General features: G+C 40.4%; 1 protein-coding gene across 5 annotated transcripts in view; it reads left to right on the plus strand.

Moving 5' to 3' along the window:
* Positions 1–10,704, plus strand: part of BICC1 (BicC family RNA binding protein 1) — a 91,913-nt gene extending 81,209 nt beyond the window's left edge. For all 5 annotated transcript variants that reach the window (XM_015866001.3, XM_085553927.1, XM_085553928.1 and 2 more), the window contains 6 exons: positions 161–200; positions 860–1,014; positions 2,635–2,788; positions 5,434–5,594; positions 7,097–7,196; positions 7,737–10,704. In XM_015866001.3, the coding sequence (XP_015721487.2) occupies positions 161–200; positions 860–1,014; positions 2,635–2,788; positions 5,434–5,594; positions 7,097–7,196; positions 7,737–7,867 (741 nt within the window). In that variant the 3' untranslated portion in view covers positions 7,868–10,704. The remainder of the gene's footprint in view (positions 1–160; positions 201–859; positions 1,015–2,634; positions 2,789–5,433; positions 5,595–7,096; positions 7,197–7,736) is intronic.
* The last annotated feature ends 9,884 nt before the right edge of the window (positions 10,705–20,588 follow it).

Here is a 20,588-nt window from a genome sequence, read left to right on the forward strand (position 1 = left end):
ACTTTTACAGAGAGAATCCGCCTTTTTAAATACATTTGTATGAATTCATTTTACATACAAGGGATACTTCCAGTTATTGGTAGCCTGTGAAATAAATTGTTTTTAAAAAGATCTATTTTAGAATGATAGGTAAACTCTCTTCTGTATGTTTAATTTTTAGGCATTTGACTATGAGCAGAAGAAGCTACTAGCAACCAAAGGTATGTGAATAAACAGAGACTTCTGGGACATTTGTGAGTCCATCGCTGAAATAATTCTCTAAAGGTTCAGTTATAACTCCAGTTGTAATCAAACTTAAAGCTGATAGTAAAACATAAATTTTCATGTTTCAAATCTGTTTTTTAACACCAACATAATAGGAAATAATCGTATTTTAAAGAATTTGCACATGGGATACTGTGTGAGTACATCCATATGTATATGACTTTTTTTTTCAAAAGCCTCTCAGCTTTAATTGCTGTAATTGACTTCATTTAAATGAAGTTTAAATGTTAGGATGTTTATCGTATTTGCTAAGTTGATCCTTATTTCAGGACTAGATGAAGTTACGGAATCCATAAGGGACATAAAAAGATAAGAGTCTTTTGACCTTGTGTAAAAATAAACTGAATATGCTTGCACCTGAGAAAAACAGAAACTCTTTGTTGTGATACTTTGAATATTTTTTTACTTGCTTGCAACACTATGGGGTTTACTTTTAGCTGAATAAATTGGCCTCAGAAGGGGTAGAATTCAATCCGTAGCTAATGGAAGTGATAAAATGACTGTTTGGTGTTTTGAAGTCTTAGTGTATGTGACTTCAGTATTATCATCTCCCTACCTCTGTTAAGGTTTACTAATTTGTCTCTGCATTTCTCAGCTATGTTAAAGAAGCCGGTTGTAACTGAAGTGAGAACTCCAACAAATACTTGGAGCGGGTTGGGCTTCTCTAAATCTATGCCTGCAGAAACCATCAAAGAACTAAGAAGAGCTAATCATGTATCATATAAGCCATCTATGACAACTACATACGAGGTATATAAAAACCACGGTGTAATGGAAATGTATTTTTTTGTCAATTATGGTGATAAATGTTACTATTGAGAAGTCTGTAACTTTATTTTTAACTTAAAGATTTTAGCTTTTAGGTATGCTTGCTTGCTGTACTCATTTCTCTGCTCCCTTTTTCTTTATTTCTGTCCTGCCTCTATGAAATGTAAGCAACATCTTCTGGTCTTGAATTTTGGACAAGTTTTCTGCAGGTTGTAACTATCTTTAAATTCAAATGAGATATTTAACGATAGGGTGAAGGGTACTGTGATGTTCCCCAATTGATATGAACTTTGTGTGACTTTCAACTATATGTAATAGATTTGGAGGTTGGTATTGAGTTTGCAGCAGTAACTCTGGAGGAGAGAAGAAGCAAACAAACTCTGTATCTTTATTTAGAGTTGTTTTTATACTATTGGAGATAAACTGGGGGTTTTCCCTTGAACTATGATATGCTACTAAAGGTCTCTAAGGAAAGATGTTCTAAGAATACTGTGTTTTAGTCCCTTGGAGTCTGCCTATGTATGAACCATAGACTTAAATGCTTCCAGTGAAACCTTGGGATTCCTGTTGCCCTTGCTTCTGAGGGCCCAGTCTTTGAACAGACATGGTGTTGGTATTATGGTCTACTATCTGGAAAATTAATTAGTTAATTGAGCTCACTGAACATTTAAACTTCTCTGTGATATTTTAATGGACGTTCAGTTATCCAGAAAAACATTTTTTGCTTTCCAATGTTTAACCATCATGATGATCAAATGCACTGTAGAGGCCTGGCCTCTTCTTGCTTGTTTGGGAAACTTGGAGTAAATCCATTCTGTTCTTCAGTTGTGAAGTTTTACTAACCTTATTTCATATGTTCCTGATTTTGCCAACGACAAGGACCTTTTGCTTTTTTCACCAGTGGTGTTGATTTTTTTTTCTTGAGAGTTAAGCAATTTTTATACTGATTAAGTTGCGCTTTTCAGTTAGGATTTGATGCAGATATATGGAGTTCAGTTGTTCACTGAATTCTGTTGTCTTCAGTTCATGCAAGTAAATGGTATCACCCTAATTTTGGGTTATGCCCACCTCAATTCCATAGCTGCTTTTCAGGGAACGTAGCCTTAATTGGGAACACTGACTAGCAGTGTTAATGAGAGTTGATAATTATGTCTTTATAGAAATATGAAAGTCTGTTTTAAAACAAATTCTCAAGCTGTTGCATAGTTGTTGCTATACAACGTAGTTGTTAAGTAGTGTATAATGGATCTACTTCCCTCCAACTAGTGACCATGAAGGGATACAGTATACAGACCGCTTTGTTTGTCACTTGTGTGGGAATGTGCTACCATGGAACCTTTGCAAACAAACTTAGGAATACTGAGTAATTGATTCTGAAGTGTGGTCTCTGAACTTCTGTTTGAAATCCTTAAACCACATGTTTTAAACACCTGCTGTTTTTGTGTCTAGTTTACAATTATTTTCCAATTGATCAATTGCCAAGAAGATGCTTAAAAGTATTAAAGTTGTTCGTTTTTTTTTAACTGAACTGCTGGAAAGAAAACATTTGAATCACAATTAAACTTCTGTTTTCTGCCCAAATTTTCTTTCTGCAACTTGTAGGGTTCATCAATGTCCCTCTCACGATCCAATAGTCGGGAGCACCTGGGAAGTGGCAGTGAATCTGATAACTGGAGAGATCGGAACGGCCTTGGACCCACAGCTCATGAATTTGTCTCCTCAATTGCCAGCCCCAAGCGGAAACAAAATAGATCAGGTTAATAATGTCCTAAGAGCCGATTGTTATTATTTTAAAACCCAATTGATACCAGTTAATATTTTCTCTAATACTTGTATTTCCTGACTACATCACTAGGGATTCAAATTACTGTTGCTTCTAAAATAAATTAATAAGCTTTAGTTCTGTTGTTGTTTTACAAACTGGAAAGTGAAGGCATATGTAAGATTGTGTATCGTAATATACAAGTAATCACAGAATTATTATCACAGAATTATCAAGGTTGGAAAAGACTTAGAAGATCATCCAGTCCAAATGGAATGGTCCAAAAGGAAAACATTTGAGGAATTTTTCAATTCAAGACATTTTTTCTAAAAGATCTTTGCTGTCTTGGAAGGCTTTTTCAAGGTGTACAACCTTAATAAAAGCTTATTTCTAGACTACCATCGTTCTGCTGTTATCACTGCAGCAGCAGCCAGGCTTTTATTGGGCTATCTGCTAGCTGTTGGAGCAGCTGTAATCTGTACTGATAGTGAATTTTAAAGCATTCTCTTTATGATGATAAAAATAACTGTGCTTGGCTAGACCTAGCACATGGCGTTGTGGAAAAACAAGGAAATGAAACGCTCATTTCCTTGGCTGCAGGCTGTGTTTTAATTCCTTCTTTAAAAGAAAAAATAAAGTTCAAAACTTAAAGATCACAACTTTACTTGATCCATATGCTTTGAAACTTCATTTTGTTTTTCAGTAACTTATCATATCTCTTTCTGAAAGAGAACAAAGAAAAGGGAATAGAGAATTTGGGCCCATACTGTCTGACAGCATTATGGCTGTTTTTACTTTTTTCTGTTGTTTATACAAAGGTGAACAAAACCTAAATCCCAGACTAATTGCAAAGCACACAGATAATAAAAATAAAATTGGACATCATAGGAATGGATAGTTTCAATCTGAGTAAATATTCGTGGTTGGTAGACTTGTAATGGTATGTATGATATATGTAATATATTTCTAAGAAGTATATTAGTTCAACATGGAATGGCTATGTGCATTACTTTAAGTATTCAGGGTATAGAAATGATGAAAAATTTCTTTGAAATCATGCCAGTATTTCAGTGTTAATTGAATAAAATGGAAGTTTGGCCTAAATAAGGATTAAAAATTTATTTACTTGTACATTAGAAGCAAATCAGGAATTCGAATGAATGAGCAGTGTGGGAACTTCTGACAGTTGTCACTGTAGCTTTTTTCCAGAGGAGGGAAGGGAGAAAAGATTAATGCAACAGCTATGAATTGGCTGGACTACTGTTTGTGTTTACCTTAACATGAGAGTGTGTAGAACTTCTACAGTGGAAGATTAAGGTCACATAGTGCTGTTGAGCTTCTGCTTTGTTTTTAGATAATTCTTCATGATTGCCTCACTAATAAGTATCTCATAATTTTGTTGTTTTTAGTACACTGTCTTGCATAATCTGCCCCATGGGAAGGATCATTTATTTCTCTTTGAGTATCTCAAGTATTATTTTCCTCTGATGCAGAAGAAATGAAGGCAGCACCTTTTAAAGTCTAAAATGCCAACGTTGTAATTGCTTCATTTGTCAAACCTAATGTTCATCATTTCAACACTGAACATTGAGTAGTTCACTATCTTAGAAAATTCTCTTTCAAAATGAAGCCAAGATTGGTGGAGGCACTTGGGATCATATTAACAGTTTGGGCACTTTCTTAGTAGTTTGTTCACAGAAAATAAGAACCCTAGCATAGCACATGTGAAAAGTGGTGTTTTTGCAGCCTCCAGTTGGTTGTCAGTAGTGAAGGCTATAGCAGAAAGCTCTGGAACAATCTGAATTTTACTCACCTGGAAAAGAATCCTTTTAGTCTATACTCAGGTGTCTGTAACAAGTGACCCCATTTACAGGTTCCTGATGCAGTCCTGGGCAGCTACCTTTACTCTTGTTGTGCAGCAGGAGGAGAAATCATTATTAACTGTCTGGTCATGTAGTATTGCTGTGTACGATCAGTATGCATGTGCAAAGGAAATGGATTGCTCAGCAAAATCTGTTTTCTTAGAAAACCCAACCCTTAATTTTTATTTTTTTTTTGAATAAACCTTTTAGGGAATGTAATCTAATAGGTAGCATACTTTCAGATGTGGTCTTTATAAAGCTATTTCATTCATTTATTTTGTCTGTGACATACTGAAGTGATAACCAAATCATGGAGTTACTCTGGTCTCACTACCAAGAATGATCTGGCATGATATTCCCATCCCAACCAGATGTAGCTGGTGGTGGTCATGTGCAGTGATGTTTTCCACAATGCTTACTGAAGAAAAGAGGAGAAGGGTTTGAGGAGGGGGAAAAGCAATGGAGCGTTGCAGTTCTTTCCCCTGTATGAGGTCCTGAGTTGTATCCAGGTGACTGTTTGCTTAATGTGATTTTATTGCTTCAAAGATTCACCCGAACATCTTTTAATTGAAAATAAATGTGGAAATTAGCAAGAAAAATCACTTTAATCTGTTTGTTCTCTCAGACCATTTAAAGGTGCATTTTGATTTTTTTCATTTCTCCTATTAAATAATATTAAATTAGGTTGACTACTGAAGGTGTAATTGAATGCAACGTTATTGTGAGAACTGTGCACTTCTGTGGCATGACTGAAAATTCCCCTTTCTTTCCTTTCAGCTGAACACTATCTCAGTAGCAGTAATTACATGGACTGCATTTCCTCACTGACCGGAAGCAATGGCTGTAACCTGAACAGCCTCTTCAAGGGATCTGATCTGCCTGAGCTGTTCAGCAAACTTGGTTTGGGCAAATATACAGATGTATTTCAACAGCAAGAGGTCAGTATTCTTTTGTGAGGCATCTTTGTGTTGATAGTTTGTTTTATAACAGTATAAACAGTATAACAGTTCTTGACCAAAGGTGTGTCGCATCTCTCATGAATTTCCAGTCAGCTTAGCATGGGTACTATTTCATCATGTACCGTTCAATTTATCTAAATTAGTGTATTGGTGTACTAGGGAGCGAAGCACAGGTACGTCTGAGTTGTGTCAGTGCTGCTGACCCATGGTAGAGGGTAGGTAGATTTAATGTTTTTTGTGAGTTCTGGAGCCACATGTCTGCTTTGTATCTTTATCAGCAGAGATTGAGTCTGCACCAGTTGCTAGTCTCAAGTTTGCATTTGCATGTTTGGTCAGAACAGACCATCCAAAGTGGGTATTTGCCCAGATTTCCTTGTTAGTAGGACTGTATGTGTGTTCAAAAGAACCAACAGAGTGGACCTTCCTTTTGCTTGAGTTTCTCCAGTAACATACAAGTGTTCAGGTTTGCTTCTGTGGGAGGAAAACTGCTTTGTACGCACCAGGGCAAGTATATATATCAGGATTCCAAGGGTAGGCATGAGGCAAACTTGTACCTTCTGCACTCTAGTTTTCTGATGGTGTGTATGTGCTCGTACAGTCATCCTGAGTCCAATGAAATTTGTTGCCATTTCAGCCCAAGGCAGCTGCATCTGGTGCATTTCCTGCCAGTGCTTCTCATCTCTAATCTTTCTTTCGTGTTGCTGTGGATTTTATTTGTGCAACCAGTCTGTGTGGCAGGGTCAATATTCAGTCTGAGTGAATACAAATCCAGCTGTGCCTCAGTTAATTCTGTGTGCCATTTGGCTGGTTTATCACCTTTGTACTCCTCTGCATGTTTAATAATGCCCATGTTAACCAGTCATTAATCCTATTATTGTGAGGCTATTCTCGGTGCCTGAAAAAGAGAAGTGGCTGTGTTAGTTTCTGACACTAAAAATGGCTTTTGTCGGATGGGATTTTTATTTGTTTAATCTCAAGAGTTGCTGATTAAGTGCGGTGAGCCAAGCAGTTTAGCCAGAGCAATTTCTAACTAAGCAGTTTTCCATTATATTTCCATGAGTTGTATGAGGAGCAGCAAACCACAAATGCCCATGGTTACGCACACTTTCTATGTTGTGAAACGCTCGGTGCTTTAGCTCAGTTACATCACTAGTAGTTGGGCAATTTTCCTCTAACTAAGTCTGAAACACCAACTGTATCTACAGGCACGTCTACCTGGCTGCTTCTTATTGTGCTGCAGGAATTATGCTGTATATGCAATTTCAGTAGTCAAAGTTAAATGTGGTTACTGAATCTTCTGTGCTTTTCTAAGACTGCTTTCTGTCAAAGATAGCCAAGTGAGAAACTTTGAATAAGTCCTATGAAACACACCAACTGCAGTAGGAAAAAGGAAGCAAGACTATTCTGAACCAACACTTAGAACCGGGTAGTTTTGGAGAAAGACTTATTTTGCCTAAATTTCCTATTTCTTTTTACTGTAGATTGATCTGCAAACATTCCTTACTCTTACTGATCAAGATTTGAAAGAATTAGGCATTACCACTTTTGGCGCCAGAAGAAAAATGCTGCTTGCCATCTCAGGTAATGAAACAACTTCACACAGGTTTTCATTTACTGATTTTTAGTCTTTTGTTTCCTTCTCATTTGAGTCGTGTGTTTATAGTAGTAAAAGGATCTTGGTAAGATTGAAAAGTAAGGATCTAGTCCCCAGAGGTCATGGTGACTCAACTCTAATCAGAAGGCTCTTGAAACTAGACTTAATGGAGCTTTCACACTCCTCCTAGCTGGAAGAAGTTCACTGGTATATTTTTGCTTAGTTTTTTGCTCAAAGTCAGTTGTTTCAACAAAATGAATAGTTCAGAATGAAACGCCTTATTTGGAATTTTTCCAGCTTGCTTCCTTTATGAGGTTGTTTTGTACCCTATGTGCAGAAAGAAGTTAAAACATCATTTCTTAGAATGCGTTTTAGTTAGCATGTGATGCCTTGCTAGCTATTTTTTTCTAATTGCAATAAATAACATGCTGTTACATGGAATACTGCTTCGTGGGAATCCTATTTTGGTGTGGTTTTAGGTCAAAATACTGTATTTCTGATGAAAGTTGCTTTTCTCGATGTTGCAGAACTGAATAAAAACCGAAGAAAACTTTTTGATCCATCAAACATACGTGCCTCATTTCTGGAAGGTGGAGCAAGTGGAAGACTGCCACGTCAGTATCATTCGGACATTGCTAGTGTCAGCGGTCGCTGGTAGCAGTAAGTTGTGGCTCAAGAAGTCAACTGTAAAAGACGGACATGGCAATCCTGTGGACAGCCTTCACTGCACACCACCCTCTGCACTTTGGGAGTCTGGGTATCAAGGACCAAAGCGTTTTGTCTGCACGATACTGTGCCAAAAATGAGAGAAAACACTTTTTTGTCTGTTGTTTTTCAAAACACCAAATGTGGGGTACGTTTTACTCAAGTAGATTGGACAGATTTTGCAATAATAATAATAATATAGGGTTCTTTGTTTAGTATTTTATTACCTATATCTATAATGTATGCACTGAATTTTTACTTTGTTGAATGAAGGAAGAATGAAGGGCTGGGATGCCAGAGAGCATAGATTTTTGCTTTTTATCAAGATGGATTTTTCCGGTACTGCTTAAAATAATTATTGAGGTCTTTCTGCACTTTACATGTTCTGATTTCTTGTCCTGTGGAAATTTATTCCTCTCATTTCCATATCGATTTTTATATTGGCACTAATCAATTATTATTTTTTCAGATGTTCCTGTATTAGGTCACATCTCACTATAATGGTACTATAGGAGCTGGTTCTTAGGCATATTTCCTTCTCTCTGTCTCCCAGTAGCTACCTGAAGAAACTGTTCTAAAATCAAGCCACGTGCTAGCGGACCAGTCCTATTATGCTATGGTGAAGCAGTGCAGTGCTGCTCGCAATGAAACTCACTGTAACAGATGCAATGAAAGACCAAAATGGACCTTGCAATATTAACCCTTTGCAGTCATCATATTTAACTGCTGCCTGTTATGCTAGAACTGTTTTTAATGGTTGTCTCAAAGCAAAGGGCTATTTTTAGTATCCTGCCACTAAAGGACATTTATTTATATCAGACTTTTATTTTTAGATCCTATGCATCTACAATATGTAATAGATTGTACCGATCTACTGCAGACTTATGGTAGAGAATGAAAGGCATTCATCAAACTAGAGCTCCGGGCTGTCAGTTTGATTAAGCAGAACTAATCTAATTTGACAAGACAGCAGTGTTGCCATTTAATAAATGACGAATATTACTTACGTGAATATGCATGCAGCGATTAAGTGACCAACTTGAAATGGATGTAATAGTGTGTTTTTTTCAGTTGAGATTTGTAATGGTCAGCTGCAGAAGTGTTTAAAAATCTGGAGATGAACTATTTCTGAAACAAGTTATGTTCAACAGAGTCCATGTTATAAGTGGCTAGAGCTAACTATTGCATCCTTATACTGTGAAAGTCCAAATAATTTGACAATATGATTCCTCTGTCTTTACAAGCGTCTTGTTATGCGTTTATGAAGGGTTCTCGTACGATGAAGGACTTCCTAAAGTGCCTCTTTCTGCAATGCAATATGACATTTCCAAGCATTACGTTTTTGAAAAGCATTCCCATGAGAAATATTGTGAATTACCTCTACTGTAACGTATTATTTATGTTCGGTGTACAAGCCTTTTGAGAATGGACATAAACCACTGTCAAGTGCTCTGAAACAGAAGGCATTAGAGTAACACTTACAGTAGTTGGTTTTTATGCAAGAATGGGTGAGAAATAGTTTTGACACTTTCCAAGGATAATTTTTTCAAGGTGAGAAAACAGCGATGTATGGATAAATTTGCACACACAAAGGGAATTTAAAGAAATTGTTACTTGAGGGCATAGATGATCAAGCAATAATACCAAGTCTTGTGGTTAGCAAAGAATAACTGCTCAGTACTTACTTCAGCCATATCTACTTAATGGTGTATAGCTGGGTGACTTCCACTGTAGATCAAATAGCGGTAGCTTACTCTGGGTTGGAAATTGCTTTTTGGATTGGAATGGATAGAACCGCATCTTGTATTCACACAGCTGTTCACATCAAAATTCTTGCGCTCAAATCTTGTAGGTAATATCCACTTATCTGTGAGGTATTTGTGTGTGTTGCACAGGCAAGAGCAACTTCCTGCCAAGCCGTGTGGAAGCCACAACTCCTAATTCAAGAAGTATTTACGCTTGTGCTTGCTTATAAGCACATAGGTAGCTCCATTGACATGGACTGACTTATGTGCTTAGCAATGAGCTTTCATTTAAGTATTTTCATTTTTAAGACTAGCGTTGGAGAGTCAAGAAGTTTTCAGTTACGTTCATTTGCTGAAATATTTTAATGACATACTCAGCAACACTTTGTACAGAGTTTTCTGCAACCCCTTCTTGCTTACTCTGTCTAAACCTAAGAGCATCAAAAATACCTTTACACTCTTAAATTTTAATCTTTCATAAGTACATGCTATGTATCTAGACAGTACTATATATTTGGAAACTGAACTTATTACAGTATTAAGTTGATGTGGTCTTTTCCTGAGCAGTGTATCATCTACACCAGAGTGAAGAATTTCCCATTAACAACGTGATTTTCAATAGGGCTTCACACACAAAAAAGAACACACTGGAAAAAGAAAATTTCTCACTTATTTTAATTCCACAAAGGGAATATGACAGTACAGCATACCGTATTGTTAGTGTTATATTATGCACAAATATTTGACTTGCTACATAAAAATGTTAGTTTTAAATCTGTGCCTTAATAGTGACCAGTTATCTGTAAATATAGAGCAGATACAGATTGTATTTTTGTGGGTTGTGTCCTTTTAGTGATTTTTAAAAAATAAAAATAAAGATGAAATTAAAGCATTAAAAATGGGAATTTTCAAAACTAATCAATGTTGCATAAAATAAATTTATATAACTGCCTTGTATTCTGATTGGTTGGTGAAGTATTTCTTTCATTTAGACCCAGTTCCAGGGATGCTTGCTTGTTAATAAAATATGAAAAGCAGTATTTCATATAATTGCAATGTTTCTTTCACACGCTTCTACTCCATGTCATTGTTCTTTGTGTCGTACACAGTACAGTTAGCTTTGAACTGACAGTACCTTCTTGGCTGTATGGTTCAGTCCAGAGCAGGTGCTAATGATTCAGCTTACGTGGGTTTCATTCTTCCTTTTGGTCTTCCCATTTTATGCTTTATTCAAATTACAGTTTTCTTCGATCACTGACCTTTTACAAATTGGTTATCTTGTTAGGCCTGGTAGTATCAGGGAAATGATGTGGCAACAGGGAGAGATCAACTATTTAACAGGCCCTGGCATAAACTAAGTGAAAACTGCACAGACAGGTGGACCTGCAAATAGCGCTGTGCCTTTGATACCTGAGCAGTAGTTAACTACAGGGATCTGAAATGAGTTTCCTTTGCAGACTCTTTACTTGGAAATATTGCTTGTAATGGGACTACTATATGGCTTCATTTAGCAGAGTGGTTAAGTAAGAGGAGGAGCAGTGATGGGGCATGAGAGCTCGACAGCCACTTTCCTTGCAGTGCGAGCGGTGTTTCTGGCAGCTATCATGTCAGGGAATTAACAGTGTTTCTCCTTGAGCAAAGAGGCTTTGCTGTAGAGATGCTCACTGCCACACTCTTCAGCTATTCAGGTAAGCAAAGCTGGTGGTCTTCTGTCTGAAGAGGATGTCTTACTAAGAAGTCTTGGTGATACATAAGAGAAAAGAAGTGGGTTCTCCAAGCTGTATACAGTTTCTTAAAGCAGTCCAAAAAATGCTCTGAAATTCTTGGAATTGCGTGTATAACTATATATATTTGCAGTGTATTGTTTTGTTATTTTCCTCCTTTGTGATGTATCTTGGGCTATAATTATTAGGAGTGTTCCGTACATTTGACACTGTATTAAATCAGAGTGGGCTTGAGTTATGATGGGAAATTAATATACTTGATTATGAAGTTGCAGAACCCAGTACATGCATCGAAGCGTCACCTAGTGTCAAGTTTCTCTGCTCTTCTGTGGATTAATATTTGGGCAATGTTTGCTCTACTGAGAGATGCAGAACGATTCCAGATGGTTTGACCAAAACATGAGAAGAGATGAATACAATGTGACGGAAATTATTTAGTTTGTGCCAAAACTGTGTTGCAACTTCGTGGAAACTTAACAGATGGGAAAAGCAAAGCATAATACACACACAAACACACACAAAAAAAGAACCAATTATATAATGAAGTAAAAATTTGTCATTTCTAACAATGAGTGATGAATGTTTTAAGGAATGTTACTGCTATTATAGAAACCCAAGGACCATCAACTGATATGGATGTTGTTACAGTATTTTGCTGGGACAAGAAAATCAGTTCTTCGTGTAACAAGGACAGATTGAAGAGGCCTGACATGGACATGGTACTAAGTTAAGGTTCCTAAAAACAAAAATCTCCATGGAAAATACAGCCTCAAGCTGTATGCAGACAATATAGGAAAGTAGTGGGAAAATATTATAGTTATCTGAGACAAATGATAGAAAAAACCTTCATTGTTAACCAACCAGTATGAAATACAGTAAGTCTTGCTGCATGTAATGCTCTTGCATTAAGTGAAAAGGTGAAACCTGAGAGTGAATCCATTTCAAAATAAAGTGACAGTCGAAGTTCAGATTCAGCAAAATAGCCACAATCTATTCATCCAGCACGATTCTTTTTTCCTCCTCTATTTGCTATTTAAAATGTTGATTTGTCTGACTCTGAAAAACACTCGTGTAGTCCAGCATCTACAAGTCAATAGAAACCAAGATAACACTGTAAGCGATCCTAAATTGTTGACAAATTTGAATCCTGCTTGGAAACTGGATGGGAGACGATTAGCTGACTATTCTGTGGGCCAACAAATAGTTCAGTGCAACTATTTTAAAGTGATCTTAATCCCAGCAGTGTTCTTCCTTCTACCAAATGATGACAATAGTCAGGAAGCTGGAATGCTGGAGGCGTCTATCACGCACAAAGGCTCCTCTTGCACCAGCTTATCTTCCAATCTACACTGAAAGTGCTTGCAGATGCTCCATAGTTGAACCAGTGCTTTCTTTCTGTCATACTTGAACTCCAAATGCTACGCAGAGCTAACTTTTAAGTTTTACATGCAGTTTCATGAGCTTTTTGCTTGCCCAAGCATAGTGTTGAGTTGTTTTCATGCAAGTGATTAATGTAGAGGCTATCCAGAACCACTAGTGTGGATGAGGATTTTTTTTGCTTTAAGGGATTTAAAAGTCAAGACGAGACTGGAAATAACACTCCTGGCACTGCTGCCTTTCTTGGCTGCTGGGATTGTCTGCTCCCCTCTCCTAGATCTTGGCTGTCCCACACTTGGCCCTAGTTTCTACTCTATTCTGATGAGCAGTGAATTTTTAGAGGGCTACTCTTGGGACGTTCTGAGGAACTCCACATTTTCAGGCAGATGTATTTCCTTTGCTTCTTGTATGGATTTCAGCAGCCTATGAACTACAGCAGTGAAGGTACAGATGCTGGTGGTCATCACTAGGCACACTGTAAAGGATAAAATGATACACTGCGATTACAAGGCCAATAAAGCTGAGGGCATCACTTCCTCAGATGCGTGCTTGTGAATGAAGAATAAAGCAAACATTTGTTTACTTGCCTGGTTCTGTTTTGCATACCTTAATAAAGAGGAGCATCTGTTCTGTTGCATGCTATTCCTAGTACAATTTTTAAAAGATTAGGCAAAGTGACTCCTGTAACTAATAATAGATAATTTATCGTAGACTCTTCACTGTCTTCCTCTATTATCCTAACATTAATTATTAGAGTAGAACAGCACTTTTCTTCCTTGCTTCCCTTCTGTCTGTAATACTACTGCTCTGTCCAATGTGTCCTGGTTCGTCCATATTAATATATGTGGCTATTCCTTTCTGGAGCTGCTGCAGAGACAAGATAAGGAGACCCCACAGCCAGGATTGCACATGATCTGGTTCCCAGTGCCAGCAACTTTTCTTGTGTTGGTCTGCTGTAAACTTTTCCAGCAACTTTTCCAGCTCTCCTCTCTGCTCCATGTTTTGTGATGAATTTCTAAGCCTGGAGACATTTTACATCTGCTTCTGTTTGTCAAATTGTTTTCAAGTTGCTTTTTTGTTTGTTTGTTTGATTTGGTTGTGGTGTTGGGTTTTTTTTATGTTTTTGTTTGTTTGAGGCTGTTTTAGGAATCAAGTGCTGGTGAGGCATCATATCCTGGATTTGAGTGTAACTTCGTGTACATACACTGTACACATCAAAACTCAGCCTGCTGTGACAGTGAGTTACAGGCTGGGTTCCCTCCACCTCCCTTCCCACACCTGCTAGCAGTTCAGTGCTTCATCTTTAAGCACTTTTTACCTAATTGAGATTTTCCAAGCTCACAGAACCTGCTGCAAGGCACATGAACTGCTTTATGGCTCCTAAAGGAAAATCAATTTCCCATAACTCTCCTGGTGTGTTTCCACGCCTTTCAACATGGGAGTTGCATGGAAAGATCAAAGAGATTTTGAAAGCTCTTATGTTTGACCTCTAACTCTGCACCAGGTCAGCTCTTCCCTTTGCTGGAAGCTAACGACTGTCATCTTGTGTTTAAGCACAAAAACAAGCAGCACAATTGCACTCCTTCCTTTTCTCCATGCATGCAACACTTTTTTGAAGACTTAAAGCTAATGCTACGTTGCAAGAATTCTTCTTTCACATGTTTTTTTTCCTGTTCTTTGTTGCCCTGCGGGGCCTTTGTCCTCTCTTTAATTAAATTATGCTAATGGGTTCAGCTGTGCCCTGTGGGTGGGGCAGATGGAGCTTTCCAGAACCTTCCAAGTACTGATCTCTCCTTACAGAGCCTCCTCAGCCCTATGGCTGGTTACTGGGCATCCTGTATGGGCCCCAAACCCTTCCTTGGCCCTGATGCCCCCTGCTTCTTGCAGGGTGTGTTTGGGAGCAGCTCTAGCACATCTGGAAGGCACCCTGAGAGGACCCCCAGCACCGGCTGTGCTGTTGCTCTGCAGTTTTCAACCATGCAAAGATGGAACCTGCTGCCACCCCTCAGGCCCTGCAGCCCAAGGAGATGAGGCCATGCTTGGCAGCTTTGTGGGCCTGTGCTGAGGAGCAGAGACAGTGGGAGCAGCAGCAAAGGTAAGTCCTTTCTTAGAAACAGTTTCTAAAGCTGGCTTCTAACTTGTTTTAAAACGCTGTGTTGTAAACAGAGCTATTTCCTGTTGTATGTAAAGCCTCGCTTAGGCCTGATGTGGGTGCAAGCATTTCCATGAAGTCACAGAGCAGCAGCTACCTTGTGTGATACTGTGTTGTTTGATGATGCATTGGGACTTATTTGCACAGGTTAAGAGTCCTCCAAGAAAAAGAGAATTGAGAAGTAGCTTTGGAGTGGGTGTTTGCATATATTTGGATGCAGAATATCCATAAAACTGGACCTATTGTAATTTCTTAGTCTGTGCATGTTTGTTATTTCTGCTTGAATATGAGAGCAATCGAAAGCAGTTGCAATTCAAACTGACAATATATTTAAGCATCTGATAAGTGAAAAGCAATTCCTTTAGAGCCTGGTACTTTTTGTGGAGCATGGGAGTAAAGGCAAGAGCAGATGGCAGAAATTTCCAGCTCTCAGCAGCATGAGGTGTTAGCAGAGCTCTCCCAGTGCCCTGCTGTGGCAGCAGATGGGGAGCTGGCAGGCAGGGTAGGGCTGGGGGAGAGCAGTAAATACCGAGAAAGGGATGCCCAGGGCACTGCAGAAATGTAGCGAGCTCCTAGTGATGTTGTGAGGTTTTTCTTGCTTCTGGCCTTTTCTGACTTTCTATCTCCTTACAACTTCCAAAGCCATCTGTGTAGATCTGAGATTTGGGACTGTGATGGCAGCAGTTGTGTCAGTGTGGAAACATCAGCTTCTTGGCCTTGCGGCGAGCAGCTAATTGTTAGTGAGGGCTTTGCCATGGTACCCCTAATAACTGAGGAGCACAAGTTAACATATTTCCAAATGACCCAGTTTTGAATGTTGAGGGTTTTGGAATGAGTTTTTTGTTTGTTTTTTTAAGAGCTGTTGGTTGATTGCATTGCTGAGTAATGAGTATGTTTAAATTGAAACAAAATTTTCTTCTTTGCTTCTCAAGTTTTAAAGTCTGTTGTGGAAATAAGTGCCCTGTTGGGTAGCTGTGGGGCTGAATCTCCTACTGTAGCTGTGTGCTGAGACTCCACAGCTGATGTGTTTGGTGCTCTGAGAAACAAGCTGCTCTCCATGCTTTGGAACTCAACAATTCCATCTTTCTTAATTTGCACTAAGCCTCCACTTCCAAGACTACTCAGCTGTAGTGGGTTCACCATGCATGTTCTTCTGATTCTGATGTTATTAGGAGAGTAATAAGAACATTGCACTTCACCAGAGCCTCTTTTATTCTGGTCCAAATCTACAACACAACCCTTCTGCTCCATATCAGAGGACACTGACCCACTAGGCCACACTGCAGCTTCTGAAGAAATAGGCTTCTTTGCGTTTTGGGTGTTCTCTTCACTTTGGAGTATCTCAGGCCCATTTTTTTGCACTGGTTTTAATCACATTTGTTTTCCTTTTTCCTGTACTTGCTTTTCTAACAATAGAATAGAACTTGAAGTCTAGCAGATCATTTGTTGTCTTCCAGATCACTGGTTCAGCTTTTACATTGAGAACGTGGACAAAAGGTCCACAGTTTAATTCTGTAAGTGTCTTTTTTTCAAAGCCCTGCCATTTCAGTTCTCTGTGTGAGTAACACAGATGAGCGTGGTACGTGAGAGAGGCCTTGTGATCCCTGTTACTGTGCTGTCCACATGGAAAGAGAGGAGTGGAAGAAAGTGATGGTGCTTGTGTCAGGCACACGGCTTATGGAGCAATGCTGCGACAGACGTCCTATGAGTATATTCTTATGGTACAGTGCTGGGAAATATTGTAAGATAAATGTTGTTTTTGTTATTCAACTCTACAAGTTACCTCTTGCGTTCTCCATGAAATCTCCAGAGCTTTGCCTTCCCAACCAAAGCTGCCCTGATCTGCAGCTGACCCCTGTGGGATGAAGTCATCAGGAGAAAGTTCTTGTTTTCCTCTATCTGTTTTATAGCACGGCCTTGTTGCCTTATTAACTTGACCAGAGCAGGCATATGTTTTAAGTCTGCCTTGTGTTGCGTTAGGAAATCCTCCCACACCACAAACCTTTCTAAACATTGTTTGTTGACTTACGGGAAGGCGATGGCTCCGTGTGCGGCCTTCCTGCAGGCGGGTGTTTGTGCGGCCAGCACTGGGGGATGAGGACAGTGAGGTCCCCTTCCTGATTGTGGAGTCAAACACAAAACAACCACAGAATAAAAGTGCTGCTGTCTGAAAGGAGCCTTTCTGTGTTTAAAAAGAGTAGAAGAGATGGGGCTGCTGAGAGCCCTGCACACAGGCAGTGACCTCCCTATATCCCAGCCCCATGCATCACAAGCAGAGCAAAGGATTGGGGCAGTATCTGGCTTTTCTCTGAGCAATGCACTGATTCCTCTGCACTGAGAGCACTTTACCATCACACGCTGGCGTCTGTTGCTGTGGCTGCTGCCAGCAGCCCTCCCACGCGTGCTGGGTCGGAGCAGTGAGAGCCTGAATGCTGGGCTGCCCATCAACTGCAGGGAAATGAACCTTCTGGAGACGCCTCTCTGTGGCGAGGTGCTTGCTATTTAATAAAACGCAGCACACTGTCATGTATTGCATACTTACATGGCCCTGCTGGCTGCCTGTTATACTGGTTTGTGCTTTTTGGATGGGTTGTAGCATTTTTTTGGTGTTGGATTCCTCTTTTTTATTTCCATTGTGGCAGGAAGGATAGGTGCAAGCATGGCTCTGGGGATGGCAGCTGAGGCCAGGTCCTTATTGCCCCTGCTGTCCATGGGCTGCGGTTCTCTGGGTGCCACTGGGAGGAATGCCCGCAGTGTGGGAGCAGGAGACGAGTGGCTGTGGGGAGAGGAGTGCGAAGGGAGGGGAAAGACCTTCTGTTCAGGGGTGTGTGAGTTCCTTTGGTGATCACTGTGCAAAAGGGAGGAGCTCTGTGTGCAGATCCAGCACCTCCTTCTGTCTGCCCCTCACAGTGTTTGGGACTCTGGCATGTGCAAGCTTTCCCGTCTCAAAAAACAGAGCTGATGTTGAGCAGCTGGGGTAGCATGTCATGCCCTGGGGTTGACCAGAATAGGAAGCCACAGCATGGAAAGCAGCAGAGCATGTGGCTGGGAGAGGTATGCAATCTGAGGCTTGTTCAGAGACAACTGAGGTGAGATCAGAGGGGGATGGTTTAGCAAAAGGAAGTTGTTCTCCTCCCACCCATTGTACACATGCAACTATGCAATCCAGAGGTGGCTGGATTGAGGCAGAGGGGGGAGATGTTTTGTACTGACATGGCAACAGCGTTGTCTAGAGGGCAGTAGAGGCTTTGTCATCATTTCAAAACAAACAGTTGACTGTGGTCTAGGGAGAAAACACAGCAGCTCCTCAGGAGGACTCGCCCACTACCATCAGAACTGTGTGCGCACGCACTGCAGGACAAGCAGGGCTCTGCCTCAACTTCAGGTGAGGGCTGTGAAGATGACTCTGATTTCTGGTGTTGGCTTGACAGCCAGGTGGGAGAGGAGCCCCTGGGTCCTGCTGTCCTGCTCTGCTCGTCCCTGGGGCTGCCTGCCTTGCCAGCCAGAAACAACACTGAGGAAGGACGTCACGTGAGCTCTTACGCACTAGGATTAATCACTATGAAGTCTCTATGGTTATTTCCACTGTTAAGAAACAAATGGAAAACATCAGTATGCAAAGAATTTTAATTGTTAGGGTGTTAACCTCTCGCCAATGAAACCAGTACCAGCACGCCTCAGCTGTGAGAGAGCCAAAATACAGTCCAGATTCACTTTAGGCCAACACTTTATTAGGCATTTTTATATCTTAAATATTTGTCCTGGGTGCCTCTTTAAAGTCCTGTTGGTAAAGCAGACATCACTGCGGCAGCCAGCTGAGATGTGCAGGCTCTCTGCTCTGTTCCCACAGCTCAGCAGGGCTGCTCCTGCCTTGGGAAGAAGCTCCCTCGTGCTGCTCCTTTGTGGTGCTGAGCCATGGCAGCTCCCCAGGTGGTGGATGCTGAGATTTGTTGTCCTGGCCCTTCTCAAAGCAAGGCCCCTTGCTGAGCTGGCCTGCTGCTCACTGCACAAATGGTAATTATTCCACACAGCTCTCCCATGCTCGAACTCTACCCTGTTCTCCAGCAGACCAGCAATGGCCAAGGTCTGTTAAAGCATTGATTTATTGTTATTATTTAGCAGATATTTTTTCTCCATCACAGGCTTGCACGTGCAGCATTGCTTGGTGTTGATTTGAGGTGGCACTGTGAGGGTTGTGTTTGTAGGGTCAGAACATCTATGGGGGGGCACTGAGCCCTGTGTTGCCAAGCTGTGCACGTGCACTTACAGCCCCCAAAGAAAACAGAGGGAGAAGGCTGTAATAAGAAGGGAAGGGCAGCCCCCGCTGAATGGCTGACAGAGATGCTTGCTTGGGTTTGTCTGTAAGGCTGTGCTGGGCTCTGGTAGCAAGGACTTGAGTTCTCTGCACCTGAGAAAATCTATGCCATTTCTCAGTTCACCCCAGCAATATTAATCTGCTACACTGCAGTCACACAGTGATGGAGCCGATGTTTTGACTGCAATGCTGTGTGCTCCATCTGTCCACGTCTGCATCACAGACAACTTGCAAAGAGATCATTCTAGGTCTGGATCCGAATCTGATTGTTTTAGTGTGTTTTTTTTGGTGGTGATTTGGTTTTGTGGGGTATTTTTGCAGTCTGTCAGGATGTGTAAGACTCACATCGATGCAGGACTTTAACTTAGAATTAAGAAAATCCAGGAGTCCTGTGAACTCTCTGGAATAATTTCAGGTCTGGCTGCGTTCTGGGGCTGTAAATGGAAGCTGTGATTCACAGACCTTGCAGTAGTGAGGGCCAGAATCCCCAAATGTCTTTGACTTACTGTAAGTAACAGAGGTACACACAGGAGTTTGCTAGTGGCCTTTGTGCCTCAGTAAAGTGTTCTTGTGTGGATAACTTTAGGAGAAAGGTCCTAGAGGGGTAAGAAAAGACTGTCTTTGCTGCTCTACTCCGTTTTGCCACGTGACATTGTAGTTGGCATTTTGCAAAAGTGCAATTGAGAGTTTTTGCTACAGTGCCCTGATATCACCTTAGGGCTACAGTTCTACTGGGATCAGGGCTCATCCCCCAGTGCTCTAAATCCCATTGATGTCCCCTTCAAGTATCTGTGGCTTGAAGAGAGGCTAAAAAAACTGGATCTATTTAAACATTAATTCAAGTCCTTCCAACAAACTTCAAATGTGTGCTTTCTTCCTTCTCCCATTCGTATTACAACAACTGAGATTCCCTGTACAGTAAAAGGCAAGTCAGTTCACCAATACCAAGGAACTAAACAAGATTAGTTAGTTGTAATATATCTCACATGCAGCTTACCCCACTGTGTTCCACACCTTCTTGTTTGCCTTCTTATAAGGTCAGTATGCCTGGAAATAACTGAGACAAACTCTGTGGTTACTTGGCTGTGAAAGTGTGAGGTGATTTTTCTCCCTGTTAAGCAGGAAAGGAGAAAAAGAATAAAGTATTCCCAGTTTCTCTTTGTAGGTGTGAAACTTGCCCGATGGCTTTTGTATCCTGTAGGTGCTTAGTTCCCAGGGGAAAACGTAGTCTATGCAGTAAAGAACCAGCCCTTTCAGATGTGGATGCTATATGGAGACAAAGGTTTTACAGCAGCTTGGTTAACGTGGGCTGCTTGTTCCTCAGATAACCTTTTTAAAAGGCAGTAGGGCTGGTGAAGACC

The sequence above is a fragment of the Coturnix japonica genome, chromosome 8 (assembly GCF_054131305.1).
Source record: "Coturnix japonica strain WE chromosome 8, WE-NBRP24, whole genome shotgun sequence".
Lineage (NCBI taxonomy): Eukaryota > Metazoa > Chordata > Aves > Galliformes > Phasianidae > Coturnix > Coturnix japonica.